The sequence below is a fragment of the Empidonax traillii genome, unplaced genomic scaffold (genome assembly GCF_003031625.1).
Source record: "Empidonax traillii isolate 1590-97213 ecotype Southwest subspecies unplaced genomic scaffold, ASM303162v1 scaffold1063:size215077, whole genome shotgun sequence".
Taxonomy (NCBI): domain Eukaryota; kingdom Metazoa; phylum Chordata; class Aves; order Passeriformes; family Tyrannidae; genus Empidonax; species Empidonax traillii.
The window spans coordinates 174,742-191,195 of NW_020956256.1; the positions used below are offsets into that span (position 1 = coordinate 174,742).

Here is a 16,454-nt window from a genome sequence, read left to right on the forward strand (position 1 = left end):
GGGGAAAGGAAGTGAACTGCTGGGGTGGGGTGGGGCTGTGAGTTCAGCTGGGATATGGGGCAGGTGGATGGGTGTGGGGCAAGTTAGCATAGCTGGAGCGGGGGGCAGGTGAGCACAGCTAGATGGGTGTGGAGCAGGTGAACACAGCTGGAGTGTGGGGCAGGTTAGAGAACAGCTGGATGGGTGTGCGGCAGGTGCTGGGGCAGGCGAGCACAGCTGGAGCGAATGGGGGAGCAGGTGAGCACCCCTGGGGTGGGGGGCAGTGCGGAGTCACCCAAGGTGGGGTTGCCGGGCCCGGGGGGTCCTTCGTCCGTCGTGGCAGGGCGGGGATGTCCCGGGCGAGCGCAGCCGCGGTGGTCCCGGATTTCCCATGCCGCGTCTGCTGTTTTTAACCCCAATAAACGGTGCCGCCGGCACCAAGAGACCCCCCATGACCCCACGCGTGTCGGTGCCGCCCACGGGGCTCGGCTCCGGGGACCGGCAGTGCCCTCTGCAGGCGGCCGCCGTGGGCCGCGATGACCACCCGGTCCTTCCTGCCACGCCGCCGGCCCGGCTGAGCCCGCGGCCCCCGCCCCGGCCCTGCTGTGAGAGGTGAGTGCGGCCGCGCCGTCGGGGGGAGCGGCACCGGGGGCGCCGCCGCCCGCACCGGCAGAGCGCAGCGGCCACGGCGAGCGGCGGCCCGGGAGGGCGGGAGGGGAGCGGCGGGCCGGGGGGTGGTTCTGCGGGTCGCCCCCGCCGCCCGCACGGAAGCCCCGAGTCCGGCGGGCCGGTGCCCGCGGTAGGGATGCAGGTGCACGGACGGACGGACGAAGCTGGGGGGACCGAAGCGGGCGGACGGTCGGGCGAGACGCGGCGGCAGGTGCCCGATACCGAGGCCCGGCGGGAGAGTGGGTGGGGGTCCTGCTCCCGCCGCCGCCGCCCCCCCGCCCGCTGACATAACGTCTGCGCGGGGCCGTGTTTGCCTTGGCAGCCCCGGGGCCGGCGGCGGCTCCTCACACTTTCCGCCAGTGCCGGGCAGTGGCCGCGCTCCGAGCCAGGCGCGGGGGGGTCGGGGTGAGCCGAGGTGAGCCTCGGGGCCGCCGCTGCCTCCCGGGGCCGGCAGCGGCCAAACAGGTTGCGCGGGGCCCGCGCCCAGGCACCTGCGGAGGGGCCGCCCCGGGGGGCAATTTGGGGGGCCGCGTTCGCTCCAGCGCCGCCAGGAACGGTGGGCTGCCCCCCGCGCCGCCAGCTGCCCGAATTCCCCCGGCGCCACGTTCTCCGTGTCCAGCTCTCCATCCCCCCGTGCCTGGCATTCCAACCCTCCCAGCGCTCGCTGCTCGGTGCCCGGTTCCCCAAGCCCGGCTCTCCACCCTTCTACCTCCCCGCCACGCTCAGTTTCCCGGTACTCCAAACTCCCCCTCCGGTGCACACTTCTCGGCTCTCACACCCGCACCCCGTGCCCGGTTCCCCGCCCCCCCCCCTCCGTACCCACGGGGCGGAGCGGGCCGTGCCGTGCCGGCCCCGGGACTCGGGGCGGCCGCAGCGGGCGGAGCGCGCTCGGCGCCTGGCACCGCGCTCGGCGCCGCCGGGGCCGTCCCGGGCTGTTCCCCCCCCTCCAGCTCCGGGGCCGAGCCCCGTTCCCGGCTCTGACTCAGCTCCCCCTCGGTCCCGGGGGGCGCGCGCGGCCCCCGCCCTCACGGGGGCGAGGCGCGGGGCTGATTGACGGGGCGGTCCGCCAATCGGACGCGCGAGCGCCGGCGCGCTGCCCAATGGGCGAGCGGGGGCGGGCGCTTCCTGGAGCCCCGGCGGCGGCGGCGGCGGCGGCGGCGGCGGCCCGGGGGTGGAGCGGGCGGGGCGCGGCGGCGGCAGGTGAAGGCGGAGGCGGGGCCGCGGCCCCGGGAGCGGCCCGTGGCTCGGGCGGGGCGCGCAGGTGAGTGGCGGTGGGGTGGGGAGTGGACAGAGCCACCGGCGGGGGTTTGCGCGGAGGTACCGACCCACTGGCAGCGGGACCGGGAGCGGCGCGGCGACCGATTTTTGCCGCCCGGTTGCGGTGAGTCGCGTGGATCCGGGATGCTGCGGGCGATGGGCGGGCACGGCCGGCTCGCGGGGCTCCGCGCGGTGTCCCCTCCGTCTCCGCTCACCACCGGAGCTGGTGGACACGTCGCCCGTGGGGCGGGAGGGGGGGGGGGTGTCACTCGTGGGCTGTTCTCGGTGGCTGCGCACAGGGCTGCGGGAAATCGGTGATACCGGCAGGTCCCCGCTACGTGCCGGGGCGGCTGCCAAGGCTCCGCTGGGGTCCTGTTGCGGTGCTGCCAAATCCAGCCAGGATCCCCCGTGGGTCACCCACGGGTGACTGAGAGCTGCCACCGTCCCACTGCCCTTCCCAACCTGGTGAGCAGCTTGGCGGCGTCCCTGGTGCACCGGGCAGGAACGGCACCGCCGCACGGGGAAGGCAGCTCAGGGACCCCCCAGTGCAGCGGTGTCGATAGAGCTGGAGGGTGTCCCCGTGTCCCGACACGCTCTGCCACGCCGGTGACCCCCGGGCCTGCGCGCTGGCAGCGGCGGCTCACTGCTCGGCTGTGCAGCGGTCCCCACCGGCATCGGTGCCTTGGTAGCACCTGCCGAACACCGGTGGACTCTGCCCCGTGCGCCCAGCCCTGCCGTACCTGTCCTCGTCCCCCTGGCTGGCTGCCCCCGGCCACTGTTTGCCCGGGGCGGGGTGCGGTATTTACCCTCCCGCCGGAGCAGATCCACGTCTTGGGCTGCAGCCGCCCTTGACCCGTGGCCGTGCTCGCTTGGCGAGGGGACGCAGTGCCGGCTGTGGCGTGGGGTGAGTTGCCCCGTGCCTCAGTTTCCAGCCACCAGAGCCGGTGGGAAGGGGGGGGGAGGGCGCTGGGACCCCCCGCGCTGGCAGAGGCACGCGGAGACTGCGGCGACTCACGGCTGCGGTGATGATGCCGGTGCCGGGGACAGAGGGAGGGACTGAGCTCAGGAACTTGGAGCGGGTGCTCGGAGAAGGGGAAACTCTGGGGCAGCGCAGAGTAGGAGGCAACAAGGCTGGGAGTGCCCCTGCTGGGGACGGGGGGTGCAGAGGTGAGCGTGGGAAGGTGACAGGTGTGGGGGAGAACACACACACCCGATGTTCGGTCCTGAGGACCCTCCAAGACCCCCTGCCCGGGCGCAGGCTGCCCCCAGCGCTGCGGCGCTGAGCCCAGGGCTGTGGCAGCGTGGCTTTGCCAGCTGGTGCCGTGCACCCTCAGTGCACACGTGGCACGAGCGCGACAGGCCTGAGCACGCGGGGGCGGGGAGTGGGCGGCAGCGGGGGATGCGGGGCCAGCGCGGCCCCCGCTGCACCCCCAGCCCCCGAGGGGCGGCTGCTGTCCCGTGCGTGGAGCGGGGACTTCTCCTTCGGGGCAGGCGGTGGATGATGAAACCAGGGAGAAATTTCTCCTGGCAGCGCACAGGCTGCTGGCGGAAGCCCCCGGGAGCCTGCGCTCCCCCTGCGCCACCACAGCCGCCTTCCCATGGTAACTCCACCGCGGGAGCCGGCGGGGTGCCGGCGGGAGCGGCCGCCCCGTCTGGAGGGTTGGCGCCCGCCTGGCTCCCCGTGGCAGCGCTGGCGTCCCCGACATGCCCCGGGAGCTGCGTGTCCACACCCCAGCAAGCCCCGGGGTGGCCAGAGGACCCGGCGAGGGGCTGGGCTGAGACCCGTCAAACTCGCTTTGTGCCAGGAAGGTGACGCTTGGGTGGCCGTGCAGGCAGTGGGGGGATGCCAGGGCTGTGGCCAGTGACCTTCAGCGTGCCTGGTGCCTGGCCATGCTCCGTGCCCAGGGATGGGCAGCCAGTTGGCACGCACACTGGTGCGGTGGGAGCCACGGGGCCTGGGTGCCCTGTGTCCCCAGAGCTGGTGGCGTGACTTGGCGGGGCCACGGGCGGGCGGGGGGACCAGCCGGGGTGAGGGAAAATGAAAGCAGGTGATGCGGAAGGAGAAGTAGGTCAGGCGAGCTCTGGCCTCTCCTGGCAGCCTCGGCTGCACTGCGTGCTCCACTCTGCCTGGCTGTCCCTGCCGTGTCCCCAGGCCCCATGGGCAGTGGCCGGAGTGGGCGGTGAGTAAGGGGGTCCTGCTGCCAGGCACTGGGTCCCAGGCAGGGTGGGTGCCAGGCACTGCCCACCCCAGACACTGGTGGGATGGGGAGCGTAGCTGGACTGCTTGGCACGCGTTGGGTACGGTGGCACCCCAGCAATTTTGCTTCAAGTCTCCTCCCGTGGGCATCCTTGGGGGCACAGGGCTGGGGGCAAGGATGGGCAGGAGCTTTTGTCCCGCTGCAGGGCCAAGGAGGAAAGGAGAAAGGATTCCTGCCCCTCCCGCGTGGGTGGTGCCAAGGCAGCCGCTGTGGTGGGCCTTGGGGACAGCCGTGTGTCCCATAGTGCAGCTCCACAGACGCTGTCCCGGGCCCTGCTCCACTATGGAGCTGTGGGGCCATCACCCTCCCCACAGGGCAGGGCTGGCTGGGGTCTCCCCAGTGGCGTTACCTGGGTCAGAGTGGCTGTGGCGGGCATGTCCCCGCTGGCAGTGCTACATGGGCTTGGGGGGGGATTAGAGCCGCCTGCCCCCCTTCCCTCCCTGGGATCAGCCGTGGGCAGCGGGGAGCTGGCAGCAGGCAGCTGCCGTGGGGGCGGAAGCCGGGCTATTTTGGGGGGTATGAAGGGGGGGGCTGTGGGCTGGCACTGTCCTTGCTGAGTGACCCCACCAAGACCAGCACAGCAGTGCCAGGATGGAGCATTGGGGCCTGGCCGGCACCGCTGGCAGTGCTCAGTCCCTGAGGTGCTGTGAGGACACACACCCTGTGCTGACTAGGAGGTGCCATCAGCCCAGGGGACCCCCTGGGGCTGTGCAGTGTGGTGGGACCCAGGCAGTCTGGCTGCTCTCCAAGGGGCTCCCATGACTGCTGCAGGGCCAGCGGCTCCAGAGCTGGCTCACCCTGGGGCCAGCGAGCAGGCCCAGCCACAGGCAAGCCTGCCTGTCCCAGGCTGGGGGCTGGCAGAGCCTCGTCCTGCTGCCACCAGTAACTGTGCCCAGACTGGGCAGCAGGGAGGCTCATGAGCAACTGAGTCTGGCTGCATCTCAGTAGGGTCCTGGCCAGGCTGGGCCGTGCAGGATGCCCAGCTCCTCCATGCTTTTCTTGGTGCTGGCAGGAGCGGCCTGGGCACTGACTGGGCTTGGGGCCCCTCTGAGAGCCACTCGCTTTGACTGCAGTCCTGTCCCCCTGGCTGTCAGGTGAAATGTGCCCATTTTTCTTCCTTCTGTGTTCCTTCCTCCCTTCCTCCCTTCCTTCCTTCCTTCCCTCCTTCCTTCCCCCTGCCTGTTCCTGCCATCTCCCTGAGCACAGAGCAGCCAGGGCCAACCTATGTCCAGCCTTGTGTGACCTGTGCCTGGCACGCTAGGGAGCCTGGGGGTGACCCACAGGGGCCACATGGCCTTGGCCACATCTGCACTGGCCACTCATGGGCAAGCCCGTGCCTTGGCGAATTGGGTCAGGGTGTGATGCAGGAGATGGGGATGCCCATGGCTGGGCTGCCTGTCCTGCCATCGGGAGAGGAGCCAGTGCCATGCAGAAGCTGGGATGAGGCCATGTCCCATCTCTGGTGACATTGGTCAGGGTGCCAAGGCAAGGGCGGAGCTTGGAGGAGGATGGAGGGATGGATGAAGGTCAGCCCATCGTCCCCAAAGGCCAGCATCTCCCCACCTGGTCCCCCCAGTAGGCTGCCCAATGCCCCCCAGCCAGGGTGAGCAGCAGTTCGTGGCCAGCGCTGAGGCGGTTGCAACACCCCCAGGGTGGGGGGGCCATGGTGACTCACCCCAGTGGGGCCTGGCCACCAGCAGGAACCCTGACTCAGGGCTGCGTGCCCATGCCATGCTGTGCCCCTCCCTGCCCGCCTCGCCCACCTTATCTCCCGCCCTTAGCACCTGGCACACCTGGGCCAGGGGGGGCTGGCGCCGTTCCCCTCCTTTATGGGGAACAAAGGGCAGGCGAAGGGTTGGCAGCAGGTGCCGCATCCCTCCCTCCCTTCCTCTCTTCTTCCCCCCCTCCCTCCCTCCCAGGGACACTGTGCCCTCCACTGTGCCCCACACTGGGGCAGCCACTCATGCCAGAGCAGTGTGGCAGCGCGGTGGGCAGTGCTGCCTGCAGCCCTCCTGCCCCAGGCTGGGCGCTGCCTGCACTCCAGGCACTGGGCTGACCCGTGGCCCCACAGGTGGCTCCTGCCCAGCACACAGTCCATGGTGAGGGGGGAGGTGGGATGCCATGCCAGGGCACGCTGGTACTGCCCCTCTGCCCGCCTGTCATCCCTTCTGCCCGCCTGTGGGCTCTTGCACAACCCAGCTCTTTCTGTGAGCATTGCTGGGGCTGGGCTGGAGGCCCCTCACAACCCAGCTGGTGTGGGGCTCTTCCCCTTTCTGCTGGCCTCCTGCTGCCAGCGGCACCGGCACGGTGCCCGGGGCCTGTCCGGGGCCATGCCAGGGTGCTGCGGTGCAGGTGCCCCCGGCTGGGCTGGCGTGGGTGGCCTGGGCGGCTGCTGGTGCCAGCGGTGGGGTGTGGGGCGCGCTCTCCGGGCTGCTAATTGCTGTTTAGCTGGGGACACAGAGGGTGTAATTATGGGGGGGATTGCGCGAACCTGCAGCCTGGCCAGGGGGGCCCATGGGTGTCCCGGCCTGGGGGAGTGGAGGGGACCAGGCAGCACAGTCCAGCCAGGCGTCGTCGCATCCCACATTCCCCGTGGGAGCTCGGCAACCCTCTCCCAGGGTAGAGCAGGACACAGATCCGTAGGGCCGAGGGGTGGCTCTGGGGCTGGCTGGGCAGGCCACAGCACGCTCACCCAGCCCAGCCCTGTGGTGGCAGCCCCACTCCCGCCAAGCGCAGGCGCCCTCCTGGCTCTGCTGGGCCGGCCACGGCCAGCGGGGAGCACCCAGCACTCGGCGCCCTGCCTTGGGGTGGCACAGAAGGTGAGGGCCGTGAGATGCCTCAGCACGGGGGGCAGGGGCAGGTGGCCTGGAGGCAATGCTGGTGGCAGGAGAGGGATGCTTATGCTGTGGGGTGCCTGTCCTGTGGTGTTCTCATTTTCTCCCGTGGGAGTGGGCCAAGGGATGCCCCCTGCCTGGTTCTGGGCCGGTGCCCTGCGACACAGCACCGGCCGCAAAGGGTTAATGCCGTGTGTGTTCTGGGAAGCGGGACTGGGAGGTGCGTGACCCGGGGTGTGGGCGTCGACTCCTTTTGAGGTGGGATCCTGAGCTCAAGTGCAGTGGGGAGCGGGGCCAAGTTCACACAGCACCGTGCCTTCCCCTCCCTGCCGCTCGCAGGCCGCCAGCCCGGCTGCGACGAAGCGCCGAACCACGCCGGGACACGGGCCAGGTGAGCCACGCACCCCTCCGCCATCACCGGCGGGGAAAGTGCCAGGGGGCTGGGGACCCAGCGTGGTACCGCTGGGCTCTAGAAAAGCTGGGCCAGCTGCTCCAGCGCCAGCCAAGAGGCTGCTGGGATGCCGGTGTTGCCTGAGCCTTTGCTCCGGTGGGTTGGGATGGGATAGGATGGGATGGGAAGGGACAGGTGGCGAGATCTGGGTCACCTTGGCTTGGCAGAGCAGGGCCCACACCCCACAGTGGCAATGCCGGACAGCCAGATGTGGCAGCGGGAAGGGTTTTGGCGGCAGGAGAGGGCCGGGATGCCAGCACAGTGCCAGTGGGTCGGGGAGCGGCATGGGGGCTCTGCTTCTTGTCCCTGCTGCAGGTGCCAGGATTGGCACTGGCAGTGTCGCTGGTCCTGCTCTGCTGTGACAGGGATGCTTGTGCCCAGCCTCCATGGCTGCTATCGTGCTGGGCTGGCACTGGGCCCCCGGCACGGTGCCAGCTGGGTGCTGAGGCAGCCCTAGGCCACAGTGCTCCGACCCCCTTCCGCAGTGCCGATGGCTGGTGTGCCATGGCGGCAGCAAATAGCCGTGCCTGGGAGACGCTGAAGGTGCTCAGGGCGCTGGGAGCTCTCCTGCTGGGAGCTCTCTGTGTGAGCTGGCCAGAAGGAAGCTGAGCGGTGCCACAGGGGTCGTTCTCAGTGCTGTGGGCTGGGGGACTCTGTTTATCCTCTTCCCTCTCCAAACCATTTTCCCTTTCTCTTTCCTCATTCTTCTTCTTTCAGAGGGCAGTGCCAGTTTTCCCACATCCTCCAGCAATGGGACCCCTGGCATGTGCCTGCCTTAGGGTCACCAGCTCGGCCAGGCCCCGGCCGCCACCTTCCCTGCAGGGTGGGCAGAGGGGCTGCGCAACCCCTGCCCCACAGCCACGCCAGCCCCCTCGCTGTGGCCACCGGCGCCAGGGCCGCTGCTGCTCCCAGTTGGCTCCAGGCAGGGCATGGCGGGGGGGGGGGGTGCACGGCCTGGACACCATCCCAGCTCCCAAAGGGTGAGGGGCCCTGCAGGGCTGGGGGCTGGGGCAACACTGCGCTGCACTCCCCTTCCTGGGTGACTCATTCTCCCCAGTGTGGCTATGAAGTCCCTCGACAGCATTTGCAACTTGTGACCGAAAGCAGCAGCAGGGTGGGGTCTGTGCTCCCCAGGACCTCTGCCCCCCTTCCCTGCAAGGGAGCAGGTGGGGAGACCCCCCCCCCCAGGCTCCCCCTTCCACCCCGCATCTTCCATTGTCCCCAAGCTGTGGCCAGTGCTCAGCAAAGGCTGGCACTGTGCCCTTGCGCAGGGTCAGGGTGCCATCCTGGCTTGGTGGCACGGGACACAGCCTGTCCCCATGCACGATGGGTGCTGCACGGCCAGACCCCCACCCCACTGTGCATGGCTCTGTTGGGCTGGCCAGGCCCCCAGGATGGAGGGAGCTGGCAGGTGGAAGGGGCCTGGTCGTGGTTGTGCCAGGCAGCGCAGGCCGGCTGAGGGATGTCAGGGTGACCCAGGCAAGCATTGTTCCTGCTGCCAACCTGCCCTGCATGGGAGCCAGCTCAGCGTGGGGAGTGACCCCCCCCTTTACTCAGCCCTTTGAGGCTGCTGCAGCCGAAACGTGTCTGGCCACAGCACGGACATAACTGAGCCCTGGCACGGTGGGCCACGGGCATCGCCACCTGCTCTTCCCCAGGCACCGTCTCTGGCCGGGGGGGCTGGGGGTACCTCCGGCCCCCAAACACCTCGTCCCCCCACCGTTTCCTTATCGCTGCGGTGATCTCCTCGACGGCAGCACCCGCTCAGCATGTGACTTCGCTCCAGTGAGGAGGATGTGCGGAGGGGGGGTGGGGGTGTCAGCGAAGGAGCCGTAGCGGGTGGTTTGGTGCGATGGAAAATCCCCCTCCTGCCCGCCGGCACTGCCACCTCCTCCCCGCCCTGCCCTGGCCCTGCTGGCGTCTGGCCCCGCGGCTGCTCACGGGGGTCCCAGCTCCATCACCTGCCTCTGCTGGCGTGTTCTGTGGCGTTGGCAGTACTGGAGCTGTGCCCACCTGCACTGTAACGTGGTGAGGCTGTGCCCCTTCCTCGGAGCACCCTACCACCTCGCTGGAGTGTGACGGGGCCTCAAGTGCTGCCCTGTGCCCAGGCACCCCTACAGACATGTGCCAGTGGGTGCTGTCGGAGTCTTGTGAGCTCCCAGCTGTCTTGGGGGGCTGGAGATGCTGTGGGGACTGGGGCAGGAGGGAGGCTGTTGTCATGCCATCCCTAGGGGAGGCAACAACAGAGGACATGGTACCACCCCATCCCGTGACCATTACCCACGACAGCCCCGGGGTTGCGTGGAGCTCTGGGCCACCCTTGGCAGGTGCCACGTCCCTGTCATCCCTCTCCAGCTGCCCAAGCTGTGGCATGGGGTACTCACCCCCCCCCGTAATCCTGCCCCCACGGCTTAATCCTGCCTAATCCCACCAGGGGCTGTCGCTGCCTGTTGGCTCCCAGGGCCCTGATGGTTTAATCACCCCTAATCCGCTCACCCCCGCCTCAGCAGGCAGAGGGGACCCCGTCCGGTGATGGGACGGGCTCCTGCCAAGGAGGGGGGCTCGGCCATGGGCGCTGGCGCCAGCATCCCATCCCAGGCGGTCGGCACTGCCCGGCTCCCAGTTTCAGGGGCGGCTGCCGCCTGCCCTGCCGGTCGGGCCTGCTCGGCAGCGGCTGGGGCGGCTCCGCAGCCAGTTGCTCCGGGGCCGTTCCCAGCTGCCTGCCGAGGCAGCCCCAGCTGGCGGCTGCCCAAGCGCAGGGAGTGGCCGGCTTGGGGATGGGCCCCTGCGCCGGGGGCCGTCGGCCGCGCCGCCCCTCCATGGGCAAGAGGGGGCACGTCCCCCCGCGCCCGCCTGCCGACGGCACAGTGTGGCTTGGCACCCGTGGTGGGGTTGGGGTGGATGGGCCTGGCCTGGCTCAGCACTGCCTCGCACGGCTCAGCAATGGCCAGTGCCACATGCTGCCATCCACCATGGCTTGGCTTGGCATGGCATGGCATGGCATGGCTGTGACAGCACAGAGCGCTGTGGCGTGGCAGTGCTGGTGCCTCTGCCTCCCTCAAGCTGCAGTCACTGGACTCCCATGCGGATGTCACCCAGCTGTGCCAGTGTCAGAAAGCAGCCCCATCTGGCTGCGAGGGCATTGCCCATGGCTGTGCATGGTGTCACAAGGCAGGTTGCAGCCCCGGAGCCGCCTCTGCTGGGAGTTGCCTGTGCTGCCTTTACCGTGCCTGCAGGTTGTTGTAGGGTCATGGGCTCCCCCTTCCCACAGGCTCCATCACCCACCTGTGCTGGCTCCACAGGAATGCGTGGGTCCCTGGTGCTGTGCTGAGGGGACGCTGGTGTGAGTGCCAGCAGTGCTGGGTTTAGGTCTGAAGCCAAGGCCTGCCAGCCTTAGCGTGGGAAAGGCCCGACTGGCGCAGGCTGGGCTTGGCTGGGCGAGGAGTGGCCCCGGGCTTGGGCACAGGGGGAGGGAGGGGGCCCAGTCCCCACCAGGAGCGGGGGCAGGAACCGGCGGCGCGGGTGCTGATCCTAATCTGCGGTGGCAGGAAGCGTGGCCCCCGTTCCCAGCCCGGCTGGGCTCCACGGGGCGGCCCCTGGCCCTCAGGGCCCTCTTCCCGGCACTCGCCTGCCCACCCACGCCCGCTGCCGGTGAGGCCCGCGTTCCCAGGATGGGGGTGGCTGGGAGCCTGTGGCTGTGCCTGGCCTTGCCGGGGGGCCGGGGGGTGGTGGTGGGTGGGCTGACACAGGAAGTGCTGCACCTTGGCGACGTTCAAAGGTGCCATGCTGAGATTTCCCCCTTTGCTGTGGCGGCGCGGGTGGCTGGTGCCGGTGTGGATGGAGGAAGCGTGGGGGGCTGCGGCGGGAGGGCTGCACCCACCAACCTCGACAGAGCACAGTGGGGGCTGAGGGCAGACCACAGGCCCTGAGCCTGCCCCAGTTTAGTGTCCCAGTGAAACCCCAGTGCCACCCAGCGTGTGTGTGGAGGGCTCCTTGTGCCCTGGCTTTGCGACAGCGATGCTCCAGCCGCAATGTTTCCTCCGAGCGCTGTCTCCCAGGTGGTTTGTGCACTGCTCAGGCAGCATCCTATCCTTCTCGCAGGTGAGGATGATGGCCAGCCCAGAGGACGACCTCATCGGCATCCCTTTCCCCGAGCACAGCAGCGAGCTGCTGAGCTGCCTGAACGAGCAGCGGCAGTTGGGGCTGCTCTGCGATGTCACCATCAAGACGCAGGGGCTGGAGTACCGCACCCACCGCGCTGTCCTGGCTGCCTCCAGCCGCTACTTCAAGAAGCTCTTTGCAGGGCCGGGGCCGGGGCAGGAGGTCTGCGAGCTGGACTTTGTGGGGCCAGAGGCGCTGGGCGCGCTGCTGGAGTTCGCCTACACGGCCACGCTGACCATCAGCAGCGCCAACATGGGCGAGGTGCTGCGCGCCGCCCGGCTGCTGGAGATCCCCTGTGTCATCGCTGCCTGCGTGGAGATCCTGCAGGGCAGCGGGCTGGAGGCGCCCGGCCCCGATGACAGCGACTGTGAACGCGCCCGCCGCTACCTGGAGGCTTTCGCCGCCCTCCCCGAGGGGGAGCTGCCCGCCCCGCCGCCACCCCGCCCCACCGCCCGGCGCAGCAAGAAGACCCGCAAGTTCCTGCAAGCCCCCGGTGCCCGGCTCAACAACCACGCCGAGGAGCCACCCGCTGAGGTGGCTGAGGGCTGTGCCAGCCCCCCACCGCCCCCACCACTGCCCTCACCCCCCCTGCCCGAGGGGCTGCCCCTGCCATACGACAGCTTTGAGCTGCCTGAGGAGGAAGAGCTGCACCCACACTCCTTCCCCTTTCCCTACCAGCCCCCCCTGTCCCCTGAGGAGGCCACCTCTGACGATGATGCCATCGACCCTGACCTGATGGCTTACCTGAGCTCGCTGCACCACGAGTCGCTGGCACCTGGGCTGGATAGCCCTGACAAGCTGGTGCGCAAGCGCCGCTCGCAGATGCCCCAGGAGTGCCCTGTCTGTCACAAGGTCATCCACGGCGCCGGCAAGCTGCCTCGCCACATGCGCACACACACGGGGGAGAAGCCCTTCGCCTGCCAAGTGTGCGGGGTCCGATTCACACGGTGAGTGCTGCTGGATGGACCCTCCCTGTGGGACGTGTACCCACTAACGTCCCCCATGGCACTCCCCCTGCCAGTCCTGCTGAGGCGTGGCCACAGCCCTGGCACGGTCCACGGGTTGTTCTGTATCCCCTGAGTGCTGCTGGACCAACCCGGGGTACCCAGTGGCATATTCCACAATACCCCTCTGCCAGCCCTGCTGGTGTGGTGCAGATCCAAGGGGGTCTTTGGCACCCCACAGGTGCTCTAGATCAACCCAGGGTACCCAATGGCATTCTCCATGGCACCTCTTGCCAGCCCTTGCCATGGTGCAGTGAGGTTCATGGGGCCTTCTGCACCTCATGAGTGCTGCCAGACTGACCCAAGGCACCTGGCAGCATCCCCTGTAGGTTTCCCCTGCCATCCGTGCTGGTGCAGTCCCGTCTGTGGGGTGTTCTGCACTCTGTGCTGCCACAGCAACCCAGGCCTGATACCTACTGGCATCTCCCACGGCACCTCCTCTGCCAGCCTGGCATGGTGTGGTGAAGGTCTGGGGTGGGGATTTCTTCCCTCCATAAGCGCTGCCAGACCACCCTAGGGTGCCCGGCAGCGTCCCCCCTGCACCTCCGCTGCGTAACCAAACTGCATCCCGGTCGTGCAGCTGCAGAAGGGTCCCCTGCCCCCCAAGCAGCTGGACCCCTGTGCCCTGCAGAGCATCCCTGCCACAGGGCTGCCAGCACCGCGGCTGGGTGCCGTGCCGGCTGCCCCGTGCCGATGTCTCCCTGTGTGTCCCAACTCCAGGAACGACAAGCTGAAGATCCACATGCGGAAGCACACGGGCGAGCGGCCCTACTCCTGCCAGCACTGCAGCGCCCGCTTCCTGCACAGCTACGACCTGAAGAACCACATGCACCTGCACACGGGCGCCCGGCCCTACGAGTGCAACCTCTGCCACAAGGCCTTCGCCAAGGATGACCACCTGCAGCGGCACCTCAAGGGCCAGAACTGCCTGGAGGTGCGGACCCGCCGCCGCCGCCGCGATGAGCCGCCCCCGCCGCCCGCCGGGCCGCCCGGCCTCGACCTCTCCAACGGGCGGCTGGAGGAGCTGCGCCTCTCCATCGCCCGCTACTGGGCTCCAGGGCAGCCTGAGGAGGAGGAAGAGGAGCCGGAGGGCGAGGAAGGGCCGCAGCCGGATGGCGCTGTGCCGGTGGAGACGGCATAGGGCTGATGCAAAAGGCCGTGCTGTGCCGAGCTGTGCTGTGCCCACCGGGGTTTCTGATCCCGTTTTTCCCATCACGGTTCATTCCCAGTTATGCAAAGGGGGAAACCCCCCCCACCCCGGCCGATTTGCACAAGGGGGTGGGGGGTCCCTACCGCCCCCCGCCGTGCCCGGGCCCACCTGGTCATGCCCAGGTGGGTGAAGGGGGATTGGGATTTGGGTGTCCTCTCACCAAACCCCCCTCGTGGATGCCAGGACTGGGCAGGGGCACCCATGGACCGAGACACCCCCAGCTGGGGAGAGCCTCCTGTGCTCTCCCCGGTGTGGGGGTGCCGACTGCCCTGCGCTGTGCATAGCTTGTCCCCCTCTCCCCACTCCGAGCAGCCCCCCCCCCGGCGAGCCCCCGTCGCCCCTGCACTCCCGGCTGCTTTCTCTTGGTTGCACTATTCGGGTGAGCCCACCTGGGTGCGGGGCAGCCCCGGCCCCTCCCCGGCCCCGTCCCCCTTCCGAAACCCCCCGGCCCTGTGGGACCCACCTCCCTGGGGCGGCCGCGCCCCCGCGGTCGCCCCTCTGCCCTTTGCACATGCCCCCCGCAGGGCGCAGCCTCCCCGGGGGAGCAGGGGACCGGCACTATTTGTCTACAATAAGAGTTTTATCTATATTTAAAAAGATGATGTAATATATTCCCTCCCCCGGCCCCTCCGCTGCCACCCGCCAGCGCTGCCCGGCCCCCACATCTGTCCCTCGCCATGGGGTGCCGGGAGGGGTGATGGGGCTGGGGGAGCTCCGCTCCCGTCATGGCTTTAAAGTGCCTTATGGTGAACTTGAACCTTTTCGGCTACTTGAACCTCTCTGGTGTCAGGAACCAAACGAACCATGGGCGGGCGGCCCCCCCCCCGCCCCTCCGGGCCGCCTCTGCCTGTCTGTATGTCTGTGTTTTTTTTTTTTTTTTTTTTTTTTTTTTTTTTTTTTTTTTTTTTTTTTTTTTTTTTTTTTTTTTTTTTTTTTTTTTTTTTTTTTTTTTTTTTTTTTTTTTTTTTTTTTTTTTTTTTTTTTTTTTTTTTTTTTTTTTTTTTTTTTAAACGAAGGCTGCTTGTTAATAAACGGAGAAGCAGGGACCCCCTCCGCGTCCAGCTGTCTGTCCATTCTGTGCCCCCACCCTGAGCAGCTTGGGGCTGGAGGAACTGTAGGGTTGGGAACAGGGACGTCAAGGGTCTGGGGTGGGGAGGGGGCACCCTGGGCGTGGGGACATCGAGGGGCTGGGAGCACTGTAGGTGTGGAGATGGGGGGGTACCACAAGGCTGGGGCATCACAGGGACAAGGAACAAGGAACAAGATCTGTATGGAGATGGAGATGGGGCATCGAGGGGCTGGGGGCATTGTGGGGACAGGGCTTGGGGCACCATGGGAATGGAGATGGCAGCATGTGTGGGTACAGGGTCATCGAGGGGTGGGGGCAGCATGGGCCTGAGGCTGGGGGGCAGCATGGGGCTGAGGGCATCACAGGGATGGGAATGGGGGCACCACAGGGCTGCAGGCAGGGATATAGAGGGGCTGGGTGCATCCTGGGAATGGAGATGGTGGCACCAAGGTGCTGGGGATGGGGACACTGAGCGGCTGGGAGCACAGCAGGGATGGCAGTATGACCACCATGGACTGGTGGATACCAACTCCAGTGTCCCAAGGACTGGGTGCTTTATTTGCCAACCCCTCCCCACCCAGGGGCTCTCAGCTTCTGCTGCTCTGCAGGGGCTCCTCCCAGCACCTGGACCCCTGATCCCGCTGTCACTGGGCCCTGCCCTCACTGCTGGGTGGCTGCAGGACCACCCACCTCCTTCAGCTTGCTGTCACTGTTCTCAGCCTGGTCTTGGCAGTTCAGTCTTGGCTGAGACAGGGGAGAGCAGTGGTGTTGTCCAGCACCCCCAGTGCGGGGCAGGATGGGGGGCACTGCCACCCTCACCACCAGTGTTTGTGCTACAAAGCCAAGAAGGGAGCACGCTGGGCGAGGGCAAGGAACCCGCAGGCATGAGGTGATGCTCCATGGGGCAGTATATCCCAGGGATCCATGCCACAGACCCCAGGGATGCCACTGCTCTTTTCCATCCTCCAGGGGTAACTTACCTGCATTGCACAAAGTTGCTGCCATCAGTCCATGTCGTGTACAGGTTCAACCCTTAAATCTGGTTGACTTGCATCTACCTGCTCCATGGTGTGCAGCCAGTCGTGTTGTAAAGGCTCTTGCTTTTCAGTAGGGAGAAAAGTGGCTTCATTAAAAGTTGATGTCGCATACATGTCTACTTCTCCTTGGTCCATTAGCACAACTTGGGATTTTGCCAGCTGGCTTGGAGAGATCCAGAGATGTCTCTTTAGATTCCAAACAGCCAGCATGGCATATGGGACCAGCCCAGTCAGGGGCCGCCCCAAAGTGAATGTCTGGGCCTCCTGTATCATCAGCAGCCCATAAGCATGCTGACCATCCAGCTGCTTGAAAAGGATGCCACTGGCCTTTGCCAACTTCCATCAGCTGTGCCATCACCCCAGAGGCTCCCTGCTGCCTTTCGTGCACGTATCACAGAGAGGGTTTAGCTGTATCTGGAAGGCTCAAAGCTGGCACTCCCATGAGCATCCTCTCTGTGATGTCAGAGCTGGTTCAACATTCTCAGGTCCATTCCAGCAATTCTTCAGGACCTTTGATGGGCAAAC

General features: G+C 67.6%; 1 protein-coding gene across 3 annotated transcripts; it reads left to right on the plus strand.

The window, feature by feature from the left end:
• Window positions 1–1,842: 1,842 nt before the first annotated feature.
• Window positions 1,843–14,712, plus strand: ZBTB7B (zinc finger and BTB domain containing 7B). 3 transcript variants are annotated; one of them, XM_027904538.1, is made up of 3 exons: window positions 1,843–1,909; window positions 11,550–12,556; window positions 13,334–14,712. In XM_027904538.1, the coding sequence occupies exons 2-3, from the start codon at window positions 11,556–11,558 to the stop codon at window positions 13,752–13,754; spliced, it is 1,422 nt and encodes a 473-aa protein (XP_027760339.1). In that variant the 5' UTR covers window positions 1,843–1,909; window positions 11,550–11,555; the 3' UTR covers window positions 13,755–14,712. The 3 variants fall into 3 exon arrangements, with proteins under 3 accessions (XP_027760339.1, XP_027760338.1, XP_027760337.1); XM_027904537.1 differs by lacking the exon at window positions 1,843–1,909 and adding an exon at window positions 1,922–2,029; XM_027904536.1 differs by lacking the exon at window positions 1,843–1,909 and having other exon boundaries at window positions 11,124–12,556.
• The last annotated feature ends 1,742 nt before the right edge of the window (window positions 14,713–16,454 follow it).